Source organism: Alligator mississippiensis, chromosome 5 (genome assembly GCF_030867095.1).
Source record: "Alligator mississippiensis isolate rAllMis1 chromosome 5, rAllMis1, whole genome shotgun sequence".
Classification (NCBI taxonomy): Eukaryota; Metazoa; Chordata; order Crocodylia; family Alligatoridae; genus Alligator; species Alligator mississippiensis.
This window is the reverse complement of record NC_081828.1, coordinates 124,857,110-124,876,424: the sequence shown is the minus strand read 5'-3', so window position 1 is coordinate 124,876,424 and position 19,315 is coordinate 124,857,110. Positions and strand designations below refer to the sequence as shown.

Below are 19,315 nucleotides of genomic sequence, written 5' to 3'. Positions count from 1 at the left end.
TTTACCTTAACTTTATTTTCATAATAAATAACAGTTTTATATTTTCAAGTTAACTATCAGGCTAATCATTCCTGCAGCAGTTGGAAGCTTTGTAACTTGTAAATGTAATTATTTTCATTCACCTGTAATGATCACAGGCCCTATGCAGTTCGTCCTTTAATTTTTCATTTCCTCAGTTGGAGAAGCTTTTCGTTAACTACACAGTCACACTTCCATTTTTTAGGGAACTTAAAAAAAAAAAATAAAAATGTGGAATTGTGCAATTATAAAGGATTTACTCTTGTTCACATGTATGTGCACAGTCGTGCTCACCTAATATGGTTCACACAGAACATTAAAAAATAAAGATGGGGAGAAAGCTACTGTAAACAGAAGGATACAGTTGGTTTTTGTATGGTTTGTTTATCAAAGTGAATACCTAAGGTTAAAGCAACAAAACTTTAGACACCATACATTAGTTCCCCGTCTTCTAAGAAATACCTGCTGCTGTTTAGCATTGACTAAAGTAAAGTTCTTAAAGTAAAATTAAATTTTCCAAATTTGTATTTAAATTCTCAAATTCTAGCATATTAACAGGGGGTTTTTTACTTAGAATATGAAAGCAGAAGAGACTTAATTTCCCAGAAGCAGTCAGTTCTTTTGCTTAAAGCCTTGGAATGATCTGCTGGTTGTTCACTCTATAAAACAGTTGATGTGGAATCATAACAGATTTACATTAGACAATATTTAGTACACTTATCCTGGGATTTCTTGTACATCACACTCAGCACTGGCTGTAGAGACACCTTGTTCTACATATTCAAATGAAGTCTGCAGGCTAGCTGTAGAAAGACTCTCTTCCATGCTGTCAGATGAAGCTTGCAGTATTTCTGCAGCCTGCCTGTCTACCTTCTATTCCATCAGATGAGTGTTGGCTAGCAGTAGAGCTGTTTTCTTCCATAATAGTGCTGGAGATCTGCAGGTTAGTAGTGGAGAAACTTTCTTCTATAGTAACAGTTAAGTTTTGCATATTGGTTACTGTGGCATTGTGTGTGCTGGATGCAGACATATTTTCTTTGATATTATTACAGGATGCTGATTGCTCACAGGTAACTTCAGGATTTTGCTCACAGACAATCTCCATATTTTGTGTTCTACCATCTGCTTCTCGGTTGACAACATTCTTGAAAATAGCTCTCATGACAAGAGGAACAGACAAGCAACTGAAGAGGAAATGTTTAAAACTTTATCCGCTACTACAATGCTTCATCATTCTCCAAGTTAACCCACTCTAAAAAAAAAGTAGTTTAACATTTTCCCCAGGAAAGACTTTATATTTGTTATCAGAGTGCCTGTCACATTCTAACATAGAGCAATTTTGGCCTCTTATTTGGCTGAGTGCTTTCCTACAGAAACTTTAACAACAGAAGCTAGAGGTATACTCAATCAGACAGTATCTAGGTATGTGGATGCTATTATGTTCTTGATGCTAAGCACTACATGCAAATCCAAGTAAAATACATCTCATATCATTCAGTTTTGGATTTAGGATTTTACTTTAAAAATTGTCCACTTAACTTTTCATTAACTCTACAATTATAAAACGATACTGGAATTTACCCAAACACAGACTGTGCTGGCTTCATCAGTTTTTACTATTTCCTCCATTAAGCTAGATATAAAACTATTGATTCAAGCCTATCCAGCCTAAATTCTTCTTACTATTATACCACCAAATAGCTGTTTATTGACCTAGTTGAAGTGAATTTATGATCTCCATGTTTTTCTTAGTACATACTTGTCCATGCTATAGCCTGCATTGGGAACCCAAGGACTGACTAGACATAGGACACTGAACTCTCTTACTTCCTGAAGGTGGTCCCCCAGAAAGGTAGGTGGTACTCATTGACAAGCCCAACCAAAAAACCTTGCATTGAAGCCGTCAGTGCAGTGTCTGCTGGGTGAATAACAGGGCCAGAAGACCTAGCCCCTTTCATGAAAGTACCTTTTGAAAAGAGAGTCTCTTAAATCATTAATATTTTTCCCCCCCCACTTCCTACTGGAAGGACTTTATAGTGACAGACAAGAAATCTATACAAGTAAATATTGCTATAAATCAAATATGTTTAAGGAAGACTCTGACACCCTTTCAATAAAAAGGACTAAAATATTCTTAAGATACAGCTAAGACTATCTGTTTTCCTCCTTGTGCTTTCACTTTAAATAGATGTATGTTTTACACAGATTAATTTTTGCATATTACTGTGTACTTTACTATTAATGGAAACATTTTTTATGAATAAGCACTTCAAAATTGGTGCCAAGCATTTTATTTTAAAACAATGCAACTTGAACACCTACCGCTCCACAACTCTTGTGATGAAGTCATTGCTGCAATTTAAAGTCGCATCTTGAGGATTTATACGAAGACTGCATTTGATTTTTTTGCAGCTCAAGACATTGATTACCACTGACCAAGAAAAAATATGCCAACATTATTTGAAAAATGTCTATATCCATGATCAATTAATAATTCCTTTCAGTTCTAATATGCAAATTAAACTGTTGAACATTTTTAGCACTTATTTGTTACTATGCCAAAAAACTAATGCGTTTAAAATACCATGGCTGCAGTCCCTAATCCTTCTGATTCAAGTGTGGCCTCATCAGGGTACAGGAATCTGCTCATGTTCACCGTATTAAAGAAACAAGTCCATTTAGGTGGACCTATGGCTTAACCCAGTACATGGCAATTCTTATGTTCTTAAGAAAACCTTAGTTTTTGTCTGTATTGGTTTTTTTGTTTTAAGCTGTAGATGTAATATTTTTTGCCACATGTTATTTACACACAGAAACAATCCTTATGAACAGCATTAGGTTTTAGAAAGTCACTATAGGTCTTCAAAGTTAGTATGTGGTATATGCTCACTACTGAATCCCCTGTTCTGAAACTAGGGGGAAGATAGCAATATAGAATAATCTTTACATACCACAAGCTAAATTCACTCCTACAGGATGCTGGAATGAGATGGAAAAGCTGGTGTCTTTTACTGGAGACACTTCAAAATAAAGTAGCTCTGAATAATCTGTAAATGAAATAACTAAGTTTATTAAACTTAGTCCATGTAAGTAAATTGTAGAGTAGTTCTAAACATTGGCAACTCCATCTTGATAGGTTTTACTGTAGTTTGCGCCTCTGAGGATTACGTAATGTGTCTAAAACTTAAGAACATTACTTTAACATCTGTAACATACAGGGAGAGATTTACACAAAAATTAAGTATTCTGATCATTTAGAAACCAAGTCTTTTCAGGCACGCTGTTGTAAAGGCTTCAGAAAAGGAAGCTGTAGGAGTGGTGACATACAACTTGCAAACAAATATAATTAGTTAAAACAGCATTACAGAGAAATATACTGTTCTTCCAGACATACCAGTTACCTTTGTTTATACTGTTCTCAGAGACACAGCTGCTAATAAGGGTGTTATAAACCATCTGATGCCGAAGAATATCTATTATAGCAGGCACGAACTTTGGATGGGTGAATGGAATTTTACTGACCAATGCTCCTGCGATCCCTGATTTTTCTGTGCCTTTATTTATGAAATAACTGTGCTTCGGACAATCTGGAAGAGACTAACAAAAAAAAGTATGCTTATTTTGTGAAGAATTAAAATGTGATGGCAAATCCTGATAATATCAGAATATTACATGGGACCTGATTCTAAAATAAATTTTACACAACATGTACTTGCCAAATTTGTCAAGCCTGTCTGCAACTCAACAAAAATATCGCTTAGGAAAAAAAAAAAAAAAAAGAGAGAGATCACCTGAGACCATACTTCTTTCCCACAAAATATCTTACAACCTTGGGGAACATGCACCAGTTACAAGCCAATAAAAAGTATGAATTCTAGTTGTAGCTGTTGCACTGGTTGATGTTAAGAGTCCAAAAGGTCACAGAAATATAAATAACCAAGGCCTTTTTCCTTAGGAAAGGCAATTACAGTATCATTTAGCCACTCTGCAGATAAAGTAACAAAGGATAGGGGTAGAGCTGAGAACAAAACCCACATCTCATTCATTTTGCCATGTTCTCTACTGCAAGGAATAGGTTTGGCTGTTGTCTCTTACCGTAGTTATACCTGACACATGGAAGATACCAATTTTTAGCTGATTTTTTAAATGAAATCCTTATAAATTTTAAAAAGAGGAAGCAAATTTTATCACCTGAAACCCTGCTTTGTTTGAGGTAATTTGCATGATCACAGAGCCCAGAGATACCTCACCACATAAGAAATTCCTGTCCAGAAGAGCATTCCATCTTTTTACTCTTCTGTGAAATATGAATCATAATAACCAGAAGGAAATATGATTATATCCTGCTTGCCACCAAACAACTTGAAGTAAACAGACTACTCCAACCTCTGACCTAATCTGCATAAAATGAACTGTGCCAAACAGGAGATTTTACCACACCTTCAACTTCCCTATGAAATATGAATTTTCATTTCTACCAAGGAAAACTTTTACAGTCTTTTCTCCTATGCCTGAAGAATGGTGCTGGTGCCTGAAAGCTTGCAAATAAAGATTTTTATTTTTTTTTGCAAAAATCTAGTTGGTCTAATAAAAAGACATTACCTCTACTATGAGTTCTGATTCCTTCTCTCAGTCAGTCATTTCAGTATCCAACAGTGTAACACACACTAGCATATCTTTATGTAACTCAGTAGTAGAAGTATGCAATGCAGTTACTCTTGTGGATGTGGGGGGGGGGGGTAGGTCTAAAGACAACAACAGCTGTTTCACCCTCCACCTACTCCTGTACCTAGTATAACAGTATTCATCAAAGCCACCTCATTGAGGGGAGAAATTACAGGTGCAACCCTTAATTGGTATGAGGTGCCTGGAGTAATTGCAACTCATTTGTATTATTTCATATAGTAAAAAACCTATGTATACAGAAGTGAAGTTAGCTACTGTTGTTTAAAAATTCTGGTTTTGATCTGTGTGAGCTATCCCTTTAAGAACAGGGCAGGATACTTAATTGAGAGGGTGTGTATTAAAGAGAGGGTATAAAATGAAGGAGATTTTGCCAGAGTCCACTAAATGAAAGACCCTGCCAGCCTAAGATCTAAGAAGGTAAGAACTTGAAAGGAAGCCTTAATTATTCTAGTTGTACAATTAGTTTAATGAGATGGATCTTCTCAGGACACTGCTAATGAGCTGTGGTCTTTCAGCTCTATGCAGTTTGGATATTCAGGAGCTCCTATGTAGAAAGACTAGGAATTGCAAGCTCCTATGTATTGCAACTACAGCTACCATACTGCAAACTGACCAACCTGCCCTGCACTGTTAGCCAGACTCAGTAAGAGCTTATGCAAGCTCAAAACACTGAATTATGTCTGTTACGTGTAGAGGAAGTGCCTTCTTTTCCAGCTGTCTCTGCTATCAGGCTGAAGGTATGATTCTCCCTTTCAAGCCTTACAGTGTTAGAGGTTACGATTATTTGCAACTAGGCAAGTTAATTACCGAGACTAAAGTACCACCAAAATACAAAAAGTAATGACAAATTGCCTTCAAATACTATTTGCCACATATCTTCAATAAACACCTTTTTAAAAAAGGTATCACATTGTATAATAAAAGTAACAAACTGAATTAAATTTTATTTTTTTCTGAATTTTGTTTTAATAGAGACTATAGCAACCAATTTACTGCTCTAGCTATCATATGGTAGAGAACATCACAACTGTTAGTACTTAAAATGGAGTGGCAGATACACTCTATGCTCAAAGATTGTTTTAGGTTCTTTTGGGGTGGGGGAGACAGGGCTTAAATAAAATCTCTTGACAGACAAGCTATTTCCAACCTAGCTTCACACTAATTGCTCACAACCCCAGCTGAGAGATTAGTGAGAAGTTGGTGAACAAATTTAGCTGGCTAAATGTGTTTTGAAAAAAAAACAATATTAACTTCAATAACCATATTCAATGCAATGTCTTGGTTTGAGCTGCATTTAGTAATCTTTAAATATCTCAAAATAAAAAGATAGCGTGTTACATTCTAAATTTGTATGAATTCTCCCTCATGAGCGCTGGATTCCTGGGGGGGGAGCCAGAAAATACTTACCACAATTAAATGAGAATTATTTATGGAACAATCCTCCTTGTACTTCCTATTAAGGGTAAATTGAACAATCAATTCATAAAGAGGAGCTAGTGTCGGGGCAACAATGGGAATGCCTTTTAAAAAAAAAAAAATTTTTTTTTACTAATGTTTCTGGATTATTCTGTAGTCCATTATTAATACAATTGAAAACATTGATCCATTCTGACATAGGCAAGTGTTAATCCAGCCCCATCCTTTACATTATCATTGGGGCACTGAAGTGTAAATTACCCAAGTAACTCACCCAGTAATAATAGGGGATTGTTTTTAATTGAGATTGCCCAAGTTTAAACCCAGTGGAGTTTACCAATAAGCCCATCCCTCTACGTTCTCATTTCTCTGCTTAAACCTGAAAAGTTCTTATTTATCCCTGCCTGATCGCATGAAAAATGTGGTAGTCAGACCTGAGCTGTTAAGAAAATGAAAGGATTTTCTCTTAGAAGTAGTAGTCAGGTTTTCTACCTGTCCTGTAACATTAGAATGAGTAAGTGGAAAAACAAACAAGCTATGTAGAGTTGTTAAAAATATTTAGTCTTACACATAATTAAAACATGCCTGTAAGCTTCTCTATCTTCTTAATACTGGATGAAGATATAGGGGAAGGCTGGTGAAACTTCAAGAAAAAGCAAGCTGGCAAATCCATGCCAAGTTCATCACTCAGTGTTAAAAAGACAGGCTTTCTGAAGAAAAGGATAGAAAGGAAGTTGTTACAGAAGCAGAAGCAATGGTGACTATGTACAGTGCAAAATTAAGACACATCTAGTACATAATTCTATATGTACCTATTCTGGATAGGTTTTTCTTCCAACCTCAAAAGTCTTCCTCTAAAAAAAAATGCAAGTAAAGATCAGATATCAAAGCAAGACCTGCATAAAAACTAACAGAAGGCCAGTGAGACCCAAGAACATGCAGAGCAGCGCATAAAGATTCTTGCTTTATCTGTTTATTACGGTTCATTGAAGAAAAACTGTCCCTCAAGACTGACTTTTTATTGTGCCAGCAATCAGAGAAAACACACCACTTTCCTAGAGGAAGTTTAAGCCAAGGACATGAAATATTACATACAACTCAACTATAATGAATTGTCATACATCTACCCTATTTCCATTTAAAAGTATGGACTTCAAGCAGGAATTACTAGATGAAGTTTTATAGCCTTTGTTATAAAGATGGCCAGACAAAGTCATCACATTGGACCCTTCTGGCCTCAAAAATCTATGATTGTATGCACCTCAGACATTTTACACTACATTTGGGGAAACTGGCAAAGCCACAGATTATTCAGAGTACTCCAAAGAATATAATGCCATCAATAAATTATAGTTGCTCAAAAGCTTGCATCTCTTATATGATCATAGAATCAATAGAAATTATGTCAGAGGTGAATAATATAAGTGGACCTGCAAGTCACTGATGTGTTCAGAAGTGTCAATAGTGCCTCTGAATCTCACCCATCTTCTGTCTGGGAATCCACAATCAATGGAGAAATAGAAAGCTTGTGTGTCATGTCTGAACCTCCAACAGTTACAAACAGCTTTGTTCCACATATATGTGAGCCTGAGGGAAAGGGAAAAGACTGTTTTGTGCCATTGTATTTATTTGCATATGACAGTGTAAATGACTATAGTATAGAACTCGTGAAATGTCAGGTTGAAATGTTTGGAGCCCTCTAGTCATCTACAGAGCTGGCACAACCCAGGCTGCTGCAGCATAAGCTTTCCTTCACCATTTGGTCAAAGACTGCTTTGACAACTGCCAGGTAGTGTCAGCTGTGATAGTAGGTTTACAGGTTACAAAAATTAATTGCCAGCAGACAGACAGGTTCACCAGAGTCCCATTGTATGACTTGATCACTGCTAGTTCAAATTCAAACCAATGTGGCAATCCAACAGCAGAAAAGTTCTCATTTCCTTATTCATCTTGTCCTTACACTAAAGCATTTCTTACTTATGAACACCTGAGATATACTTAAATAAAATCAAGGTTTTGCATTACTGCTAAGTTCACTTAGCAATTTTCTGCTAAAAAAAAATTGTCATTGAAAAAACAGTTACTTAATTTTGAGAATAAAGCTCTTATTAACTACAACTGATTCTTCTCAAATACTTGTAAACACTAGAATTTACTCAGCGGAGGGGGCAGGGGAAAGAGGAATACATTTAAACAGACAAAACAATTAATCATCATTTAAATTTTACCAGGGTTTAGTTCTTCTTCCAGAGCTTGATAGGGTGATATGTAAAATTCAATGTTCATAGGGGTTCCTAAAGTAGAAATAAAAATTACAGTAGGTTACTACAAAAATGTTACTTCCCCCAAGCAACAAAGGACTCCTTTTAAAAAGCATACTACCGTGACACCTCTGAATTTGTACATTTTCCAAGTCACAATATTTGAGTTTTTAGCTCTCCGATGAATCAAAAATTGTTTAGAATCGGGCTATTTAAAATCTCTTGAAACATACATCATACTTCAACAGCCTTCTGTTCAAACTTAGCAGATCAGTAATAACTTTAAGTTTCCTGAAGTGACTCATCTCTTCTGGGAAAGGAAAGCTGTAATGCACAATCCAGGGCTATTCCCATGGAGCTGAGCAGCAGCTCAGTATAGCAAGAAAACATGTCAAAAGTACTCTTCAAAATGCATAGTCTTTCAAAAAAACAGAACCTGCTGAGAGTTAAAGCCTAGGGCTGCTGCCAATAGCCTAGCCTAAGTTGAAAGGTGCTACAACCCTTCAATTTGGTAACCCTCCTTTTTATAGACTAGCATCAATCTCTCTTTAGCAATTCTGGTGGGTGTCTTGCAGTTACTCCCAAAATGTGATTTCCCACCTGACCTCAATACTGGCAGTATTGCTTTTTACTGGTGTGAAATCAGGCTGTTGAAGTCAGATCATTGAGGCCCAGAAAGTTTTCCTGGGGTGGGAGCAAGGTGCGTGTACAGAGCCTGGGAACACAGATGTTCAGTCAAACATGACTACACCAAATAAATATGCACAGTACTCAGTAATTAAGGATCTCGATTGTGAACTTTTTAACAAAAGTTGTTTACCTCCAGTTCTTGGCACAAAGTGTCCTACTTTTCCATGAAGTACTTCAGTAACTCTGTTGACATCCTGTGTGCTAATTTTATAAAACACACTGGTCAGTGGTTTTAGTGAAACAATGCTATTCAGGTCATTTTAAGCCATTTTAAGCCTCAAACATTCTTTCTTCTCTTTGCACAGTGTTATTATGTTGCTTGCTATCTGTAAGTAGGAACTTGCATGACTCTTACTGCTTAGGTTGCTAGTTAAAATTCTGTGATAGACCCCACTTAAATAAGTATTTGTACTTGCTGCATATTTAAAACTTGACGTGTTCCGAGCCTATATACCTTCTTTCACTGTCTAGGATATAAGGACTGTATTGGGATGACCAGTGCAAGGACAAGATGGGAGGCAGTATAACTGAGTGACCTGGATAAACTGGAACTCAAATGACTGTCACACCTTTCTCCAACTTCATCCCCTCTACAGGTGCAAGCAAAATAATGAGCTGCAAAACTTGAAAAGGCAGCTGAATTAAATCTACTCAGCTAAACAAATAGCTCGTTCATGAATTCATGATTAAGTCTGTCTGTGAATATCCTGAGCAGTTGTGACTAGTGAGGAACAGAGTATTTTAGTTTAAATAAAGAATGGTATTCTTACTAAGGGAACACCACACAAAAATAGGTTAACAATATGTTCCTGTGCTACAGTGGAGCTCTGCTTGCTGAGGCTGTTTAATAGGCAAGTCATCTGAAAGTCTTCCAACCCCTCTGCACCCCAACTCCTACTTCTTGGTTTGTTTGTTTGCTTGTTTTTATAGAAGGGCTAAAGCTGCCAACAGGTTTAAGGAGACCCACTGATGAATTGTCCCCTACCCGCTTTTAGTTTCACTGCTTAGAGAAAGATGTAGGCCTAGACCAGTACTTGTTGAGACCTTATATTCTATCCAACTACATTTTGCTTCTTCTGTAGGAAAACTTAGAAACTATCCATCTTTCTTCCATGTTAGTATATCCTGTCCATGTCTAATGGGTGTCCTTTCAACTGGCCAGTTCAAAGACAATTAAATAGAAGGCAAACACAGCCCATATTTTGTTTTCTACACCACCTGAAGAATTTTTTTTAAAACTCTCCTATCTAATTGTGTAATGGGACCACATAGGGTGGATTGCTATAGACATAGACCTTTCTGTCCAGCTGCTGGTAAGTTATATACCTGGACTGCAAAGATATCAACTTGTGAGACAACTTGCAGATCAGAAGATTTGCAATGCTGCTACACTAACCACTGAGTTATTGCAAAGTTAGTGGAAATTAAACCACCTGAGGATCTAGCTATATGGCTTTCCTTATTTGACTAAACCCATGACAAAGATACCAAGCTTCCCATTGGGAGAAACCTCCACATCTATCTACAATCCTCTGTATAATTATGTTAAACCAATGTAATAATTTCCAAGTCAAGTACTTTTTAAAAAAAATGCACCATGCAGTCTCAAAGTTACCTGTACAGAAGGGACATGGAACAGAGGTCTTTTTCCAGGGATTGCAAGGCTAGATATGCCTTAGCTTTCATATCACTGGGGAAAAGAACATGGATTAAATAAATGGATCAACCACAAAGAAAAGCTAGTTACATTTAAAGGAAATACAACCTATTTCCTGGAATTTGGTACAGATTTGACAAGTCTTCTAGAATCTTTCCAAAGGCAGAATAGTCTTTCATTCTAAAGATAAAGAACAATTATTGCAGCCAAAATACAAAAGAAGATGAATTAAACATCATATAGCTTTCTATAGCATGTTGAGGACATTTCAAACAGCAACATGGGCCCGATTATCAGATTTGGCATATCAAACACTGTTTTGAATATTTTCTTAGAAAAAGAGGAAGTATGAATTTTGGCACAGTTACACAAGTAATGCAGCTTAAGCAGACATCACTGGAATACACATTACTAAAAGCAATGCACATGCACCATTTTTGTATTTGACAGCTGGAAATGTAATGCATCAGCTTGGAATAGCATTTCTTAATGTTTCAATCAAGTTAGTCATATAGTATCACTTTGAGACTATGAACCCATACATAGTCTCTCTTATCAAAATATTAAGGTTTTCATTAATGTTACATCTCCTAGCAGCAATGTAAGAGACAAATCTTAAACATATTTCTATGAATAGGGAAATTTAAAAAATACAAAAACAAACTGAGAATAAAGAACTTAACTCTGCATGTTCTACATTCTTGCAGAAGGTTTATGCATTTCTCATAGACCAGTCAGAGGTTGCTCCAAACCAGGTAGGGTGCTGACAACAGCCTCACTGTGGCAGCCCTGAACTGAGTGTGAACTAGCTACTAAAGTACTATTTATGCAGGTTTTTGGGTGGGCTTTGCAGCCCTGCTGAACTCTGTGAGTCTGTGGCTATGGTACTATTGATATGCAAGTTAGCTACCTACACTTTTCACTGCAATGTAACCACGGAAATTGTGCATCAGTAGTAGGGCTATGCAAAGCTTTGGTCCCCGATTCGTTTCAGCAGAGATTCGACCCGATTCAGTGGCCGAATCCAAATTGAATCAGAGGACCCTTTAATCTCTCCGAATCGATTCGGAAAGATTTGGAGATTCGGACAGAGGCAGCTTTAAATGTTTTTTCTACGTAACTCTAAGTAGCAGGCAGCTCGTGAGTGCTGCAATGCTGGGGTGCATGGAGCATCCCACAGAAGCATGGGGGGTCCCAGTGTGCTCGGCAGCAGACCCAGAAGTGAACCAGAAGCACATCCAGTCCACTTCCGGGTCTGCCAGGGAACACACAGGGGGCCCCCCCACACTTCCCAACTCGCTGACTGGTGCCTCCTGGGTCCCCCTGCAGCCAATTGCCGAGCCAGGGAGGTGCAGGGGGCCACCCCAGCACACTTCCTGGCAGACCCAGAAGTGGACCAGAAATACTTCCCAACCACTTCCGGGTTAACTGCCGACCACGTGGAAGGCCCCCCCCCACCCACCCACCCACACTCCTGTGGGACGCTCCCTGTGCCCCAGCTTTGAACCAATCATGAGTCATGCCTGCTACCTCAAGGTACGTAAAAAAGCTTTTAAAGCTGTGTCTATGTCCAAACCACTGATTCTCTGAATCAGCATCGAATCTTCAGATTTGGATTCATCTGAATCAAATCGCGGATAGTGATCTGAATCACTGTCCCCGATTCAAGCCAAATCTGAATCCTAATTGAATAGGGCCCTCTTCTCACATCCCTAATCAGTAGCAAGACTAAGCAAACACTTTCACTTCAACACTGGACTAACTTCCCTCTCAATCTAGAAAGTTAATCAATTGACTTAATCTTCAGGGGTCTCCCCCTCTGCACCCCACCTCTCCATCTGTAGCACGGAAATAACACAAAAGCATGTTAGGTTTAACATGTAACCAATAATTGTTTTGAAGCACATAACTGTAGGGTGCCATAAAAATGTAAAAATATGATCTCTTTCTGTGAAGAGGGACTGGCTATAAATGAGGTCCAGGGAACAGAAAGAGAGATTGTGCCAAGAGTGCCATTTCCAGAGTAGCTGTTCCTTTAAAAGACGGACCTGGAGAGGCACGGCATGGCATGTGGGAAGAGAGAGGACGGAGCAAGGATTCAGTGGAAGAGAAATCATGGGAAAGATCAAGATTGGGAAATCCTGGGAGCCGATGCTGCCTAGGAGAGAGGACGTGTCTGGAGGAGAGAATCTGGAATCTCAAAGAAATAGGGCGACTCTTGAATCCCTCGGATGAGTAGAGTGATGAAAGCAGAAACCGCGAGAAGAAAGGAGCCACAGATGCTTATCAGTTTTCACAAAGGTCAAGTTCATTCTTATCCTGTTCTGTTTTTCTTGTTATTGTTTGAATTTAATTGGGGCTGATTGTGCTCCAGGGTGTGTTGGGGAGAGGAAGAGTCCAGGCTGTTCTCACACCCACACAAGAATGAAACATGAGCGTATGGAAGAACTCCTTAAGATAAAATCTCTCCACGAAACAAAAAAAGGAAGAAAGAAGAGACTGAAAGCAGTACCCCAATCAAGAAAAGAAAAATATAAGTAGTTCTGAAGTTGACTTTGCCTTGTTGTGTACCTGTTGTTCTGGTGCTGAATAAATGAAACTAAGTGTTGTTGTTTTTTTAAGGTAAAAACAAAAGTATGTAAAACAGTTTGAAAGAGTCACAAGATGTATAGATGTTAATGGATAGGGGCTGTAAAAAAGAAAAAAAAAGTTAATAACAAAGAATTGATCAACTATATACCATCTGGATTCAATTGACGATTAAAAAATCTTGGGTGTTGTCCTAGGGTGTTAGAAGAGAGGGGTAACCCAGATAACAATCTAGTCATATTGCCGGTGTCTTACTGCATCAGTAACCTCCCGACTGATAACATAAAATAAGATCAAGACTTGGCAGGTGAGAGTCAGACTATAACGCAGAAGTACACAAATCTGGCAATCGGATAGATAAGAGCACAAATCAAACCCTCAAGTATCAAGGAAAAGCCCCGCACACTACTATTACCATCCAACATTGAGCAATAAAATACCATAGAACTAGTATAATTATATTAAATAGCATCTTCTAATACAATACTGCTTGTACACCTCCCTACTTTTATTACACACTGTAACCAAGGCCATAATTGAAAGCCAAGCAATGAATCACATATTTATAAATGTAAAGTTAAAAACTTTGAAATTAGCTATCCACACCTATGAAATTAAAGAAGCTTAAAGTTTATTTTTTTTAATGGGGGAAAAGTTTATTAAAGAGAAACTCCAAAATGTGTAATGCAGGCCTCAGAAGATCAACAAATATCCTGTCCGTCTTCCATTTCTTACCCAACTACCCATTTTTTGTCCATCTCTCCCCTACTATGGAAATTAGTTACTAAAATACACTTGGTGGTATCTAGTAAGTGAAGAGATAGCTATTGACCAAATTTGGTCTTTAAGTATACTTTACACTCCAGTCAATCCTTCAGTTTATCCCTTATAATGAAGGTTACTTTTGGGACAGGGCAAGAAACATCTAACAGGAAATCTTTTAATCTACATTATGTCCATTAGAAATACCACTAGTGGGATCATATTTCCTTTGAAATCTTGAGAAAGAAACCAGGTACGGCGTTGTGTCTTACTTTCATTGCCATAAACATAAAAGTCAAGGTTTGAATGTAGAACAACAGCTATCCTATGCAACATTAATATTTGGAAGACACATGTATTTTAAGAATCTGTTTGGTTACTAGTCAAAATTGTAGTTTGTATCAGTTTGGGGTTGTTGTTTTTTTTGTGTGTTTTTTTTTTTTTTGTAGTTTCCATTCTTTAACTGTGGCATAATTATACAGTCCTATACAAAATTAATGCATGCACAATCAGTATATGTCCAACTGGTACACAGAACTTAAACATTCTAGACTGTACTTGTTGCTTAGAGTAACTCTCAACCTTTGTAGACACAAGGCACCCCTCCAAAAATGTCAGCTTTTAGTTTACTTGTTTTTTTCATTACAAAAACATCATAGAGCAATTTTTCTGTTGCAAAGAACTCAGAACGATTGCCATAAAAGTCAGAGTGTTTTTAGCATAATTAATTTCTATTTGAAAACCAGGTTTATCTTATGAATTATATTTGAACACCTAACAGTGCTAACACTGTGTGGCACCCTTGAAAAATTCAGGGCACCCTAGTTGAGAATCATTGGCTTAGGTAAACAGGTGCAATTGTACCGACCTTAAAATTTAGGTCAGAAGTTAGAATTAGGTCCAAGCCAGGCTTCTTAATTACATTTCTATTTTTATTTATTATTTCATTTATTTACAGATTTGACAGGTACAAGAACAAAAAAGCCCTGTAACATGAGGAATTAAGATGACTCCTCTTTAATCTATGATCTACATAGTAATCATTATTTAATGGTCTATTTTTTCTTTTCACTTTCTAGACTCATAATTAGAGGGAAAAAATAAATTTTAGTGGTATGTAACTTTGTCTTCAGGTTGTTTAAAAAAGGAGACTGGTGTATCATTTTCCCTGAAAATTACTATGTTAAATAAGGCTTCCATTAATTGTTTTCAAAATGATAGCATCAGAACTATTATATAATCCTTTTCTAATCAACAGGGGATTCTGTACCTTAGATGCTGCAAGATTCACAAATCTAGAGCAGGAAAAAAAGAGATAAAGAGATCATGCTTTACTATTTAGAAATAGCTTCTTTGGTGACAACAGATTATTCTCCATTACTTAACAGCATTATTTCCTCTAAGAAATCTAAATCCTATTTTACAGTTAGTTGTTTTGCCAAAAATGTAATAAAAGAATACTAGGAAATGAGCAACTGTGCAAAGGATGACATAAATAAGTAAGATACAATTGATTTTTTTTTTTTTTTATATATATTATTGCTAAAATCCATGGAGTCTTTGTCACTATACCGAGAAAGCCGTTTCAACTTTGATCTGAAATAATCACTCGTAATTACATGCAGGAACAACAACACTTGGTACTTCTATTTTGCTGTAACCTTATTCCAGTATTTTAATAAGAAGCTCCTGGAAAGTTTCCACTGGTAATCTGCATTAGCAAAAACGTGTGCAATCCTGGGGTAGATGGCTGAGAAATGGAGAATGTAACAGAAAAAGATATTTCCATTTGACATGTATATTAAGTTTCATCTTATTGGCAACATAGCATTAGGTCCTGTACCCGGCATGTATTGAAAACAATTCAAATTGAAAATCTGTGTTTTAAGAAAGGGTGACAACCTGGTAGAAAGTCTGAGGATAGCTATATTCAGAGACAGTATAAACCCTGAGTCAGAAATCATACGAGTCGCACCTTGTATTTGCTACTAAAGATTTTAATAGATGACTTTCAAGGGCTCGGTCCATGTTAAAGAAACTTAAATATATAAAGAAACTCAGTAGGGACATCATCTGTGAGAGCAGCTCAGTCTGCATACCTGCTCAGTCCCTGCCACTTCAGATGAGACTGCTAAACAAGATCCCAAGTAGTACAAATTGCTAAGTCCCGTAGGAATGAAGCTGATAACATCGTTAACTCACAGGAATCGGTCAGTCTACTGCGAAATTTTGTTCAGTAGCATGGGAATATTCGAATCGTCATTTTTCCACAATTAACTATATAAGACGCTATTATGAACTTCTCTAAAGGAACAAACAAACAAAAAGCCTTACCACAGGGGCCTCTCCAGGGTGAGCCAACTTTACATCTATCACCTTTCCATCCTTCTCCAACTGAACTTCTACATAGAACATATCCGAAGTTATATAGCAAGATGTTCCATTAGGGCTAATGTGGGAGTTAAGCCTATGGAAAAGGAGTTGTATATTTAAGAATTTGTTTGAGTGAATAACAGAGATCAGTTTATTTTATATGGGGGTGTCAGGAGATTCTAGGAAAAGTTCACTCCTCTAAAATAGCTGTTCCTTTGCTTGGCATTTAATAATGACCCAAGCAAGGATTATGTTTGTACCTTTTCTCTTCTGCAATTTGCATTATCATTTTCTGAACATTATTTACCTTGGGCAGCAGCACTGATAATTGCATGACCTCAGCTCTAGCCAAGCAACAGTTTTAGGAATGATACAGGTAATTAAGTGTGTGTTATGCATCCTCCATTTGTTTCACGTATGTGAAATTAAAAAAAAAAGTTCATGAGATGTTGACAAGTCAGCCACATGGTAATTCTCACTGGATTTGAGGCAGTTCAGCATCACTTAAATCTGCTGCATAAACTTACTTACTCCTTCTGTTTGGATAAACATTCCAGTTGGTTCATCATAGCAGCCAGAGATTTAGCTGCAAAAGGAGAAATATTATTCAATTTTGAACTGGAAAACAGTATCAAGGTATTTCTACTCTAAAAAGTATGATTAGTAATAAGTCATAGGCTGTAACGTTTTCCATTAATTAGCAACCAATCTAAGTACATGCTTAAAGAATGCTTTGCTGGAAATAGTTCCATGTTGGGATCTGGGGTTGAGAATCCGGTATGTACTTGGTTATCCAAGCCCTTTGGAAAGCACCTGCTGCAAAGCCAGTCAGAAATCCAAACAAATGTAACTAAGTGAAACAGTTACAAGTTACTGTATTAAACTTAGGGGTAGAGAGATACAGTATTCTATTAAATAAAGCTTTAAAAAGAACAGTTTGTTATAAAACACCAACAGTTTCAAAGTAGGAAAACAGACAAAAGTGGCCCAGAGAAGGACACGTTTTGCCCAAAAGCTCATTTGACACCTCTCCCAACTATAGCTTGTCTAGTTAGTAAAAGATATCACAAAGAAACCCCAGACAAAACAAACAAGAAAACAAAACAAAAACACCTTGCTTCTTGCATATTTCCTGGAATATTATGGCTAAAACACCACTCCAAACCCAATATAAAAAACAAAAAGAATTACTATTCAGATAAATAACAGTTTGGAGAACTAAATATGTACTATATTTTTAAGCCAACTTCAGTCATCTACCTCTGGGTTCATGTAGGGTTTAGCACAAGGGTGCTAAAATACTGAGTACAGGCCTTTGGACACTGCCTTTAATTGGAGAATCAATTACCACCACTTTCACATAATCAAAGTCAATAGAACATTTGACAGTAGACTATGAAGTTTCTTACAGCTTGTTACCATTTAAAGTTTTCTGTATCTTCTCCAAGCAAGAAAATAATGGATGATCTGCAGTAACAGCACTGGAACCTTGAGCTGGTTTATCCTAGCACAGTTGTAAGGAGAGGTGAAGTGAGAAAAGAAAAGAGGGGGGAGGAGGAAATCACCATCCAAAGTAAAAAAAAAAAAATAAAAAAAAAATAAAAAAAAAATACTTGGTTATATATCACAGTTTGAAACCCAACCCAAAAGCAGGACCAATTTAACTCCTAGAAGAATTACTGAATTTAATATGGAGACAGGAACAAATTAGGGCTCTGATTCTTCGGGCACTTATAAACATAAGTTATAATAACATCCAGCTCTAGAGCTGTCTCACCAAACTAAATGGATTACTGGAGACTACTAATTTGTGGAGCAATGTGGGGAAATACTCAAACTGTGTATGAAACTGATTATCATTTGATAATCCGAGTTAGTTGCATTGTACTTCCTAAGGGCAAATCCAGAGGTCTTCTTTTAATGTTTGGCCCAAGTAAAGGATGAGCAAATACCATGTCAGGATTCCTATGAAAACACGTTTGTACGATTGGGGCCCAAACAACATTTCAAAATAAGAATTAATTAGAAATCAATATTTCCAACCCTGCTTCCTGGCAGTGCTGTATGAAAACGCCCAAAACATCAATAAAAATGTAGCACTGTAAGTTCACTGTCAGCAGCTTAAAAAAAAAAAAAAAAATCCCACTTCAATACAGGTTTAACAATGGAACCAGGACGTCATTTTTGTTCAGAAAGACAGTTTACTTAACCATTAAAGAAGAATATGGAAACAAATCTGATTAGCTCTTTTTATGCTTTACTCACTGATCATTCTGGAGAAACAATAATGTATACAGGAAGATGCTAGATTTGATTATCAGTGTAAAGGAGAAGCAGCACTCATTCCTTAAAAGAAAAGGACAAAAGATACTCCTAAAAGCATCCCACCTCATGATGGATCAAATACCAACGTCCTTATTTATTGCCCAATCTTGAAAAGGCTTATGCACTTAGCTAAATTGACATATTATGAGCTTGGCAAAAATAGCTCAGACAATCACTCTGGGGCTGCATTTGCCCCATAAAGAATTCATGAAAAACAGTTTCCTGCACCATTTTAAAGTATCTCTGTCAACTGCTCTATGAAAAAAGGGGTAACATTTACGTTTCAGAAGATGTAATCATTCCAATTCACCTTTAATATCAGTTATTGAAGCATTTTTCTTATTTACCCTTTTGTCACACATCCTCCCCCCAACTCTGGCCCGGCTACCAGCAAGCTTGCTGGTCATTCTTACCATGCAAATCCGTACAAGTTTCAGAGTTTCACTCCATGGTTTTTGTGCATACTTTAGACGCAACTTTTCCATTAAAGCATTTGTTGAAATAAGTTTCCCAGAATCTGGAAAATATTTTGAAGTTT

At 37.0% G+C, this 19,315-nt stretch overlaps 1 protein-coding gene across 1 annotated transcript in view; it reads right to left on the bottom strand.

Moving 5' to 3' along the window:
* Positions 1-19,315, bottom strand: part of LOC102564408 (mediator of RNA polymerase II transcription subunit 1) — a 23,613-nt gene continuing 4,298 nt past the window's right edge. Inside the window, 17 exon segments of the mRNA XM_059729350.1 lie at positions 1-1,202; positions 2,341-2,449; positions 2,970-3,065; positions 3,420-3,615; positions 6,112-6,224; positions 6,706-6,830; positions 7,602-7,707; positions 8,349-8,414; positions 9,202-9,272; positions 10,687-10,761; positions 10,837-10,908; positions 15,350-15,368; positions 15,371-15,374; positions 16,414-16,546; positions 16,984-17,038; positions 17,872-17,956; positions 19,191-19,294. Coding sequence (XP_059585333.1) covers positions 848-1,202; positions 2,341-2,449; positions 2,970-3,065; positions 3,420-3,615; positions 6,112-6,224; positions 6,706-6,830; positions 7,602-7,707; positions 8,349-8,414; positions 9,202-9,272; positions 10,687-10,761; positions 10,837-10,908; positions 15,350-15,368; positions 15,371-15,374; positions 16,414-16,546; positions 16,984-17,038; positions 17,872-17,956; positions 19,191-19,294 — 1,784 coding nt within the window. The 3' untranslated portion in view covers positions 1-847.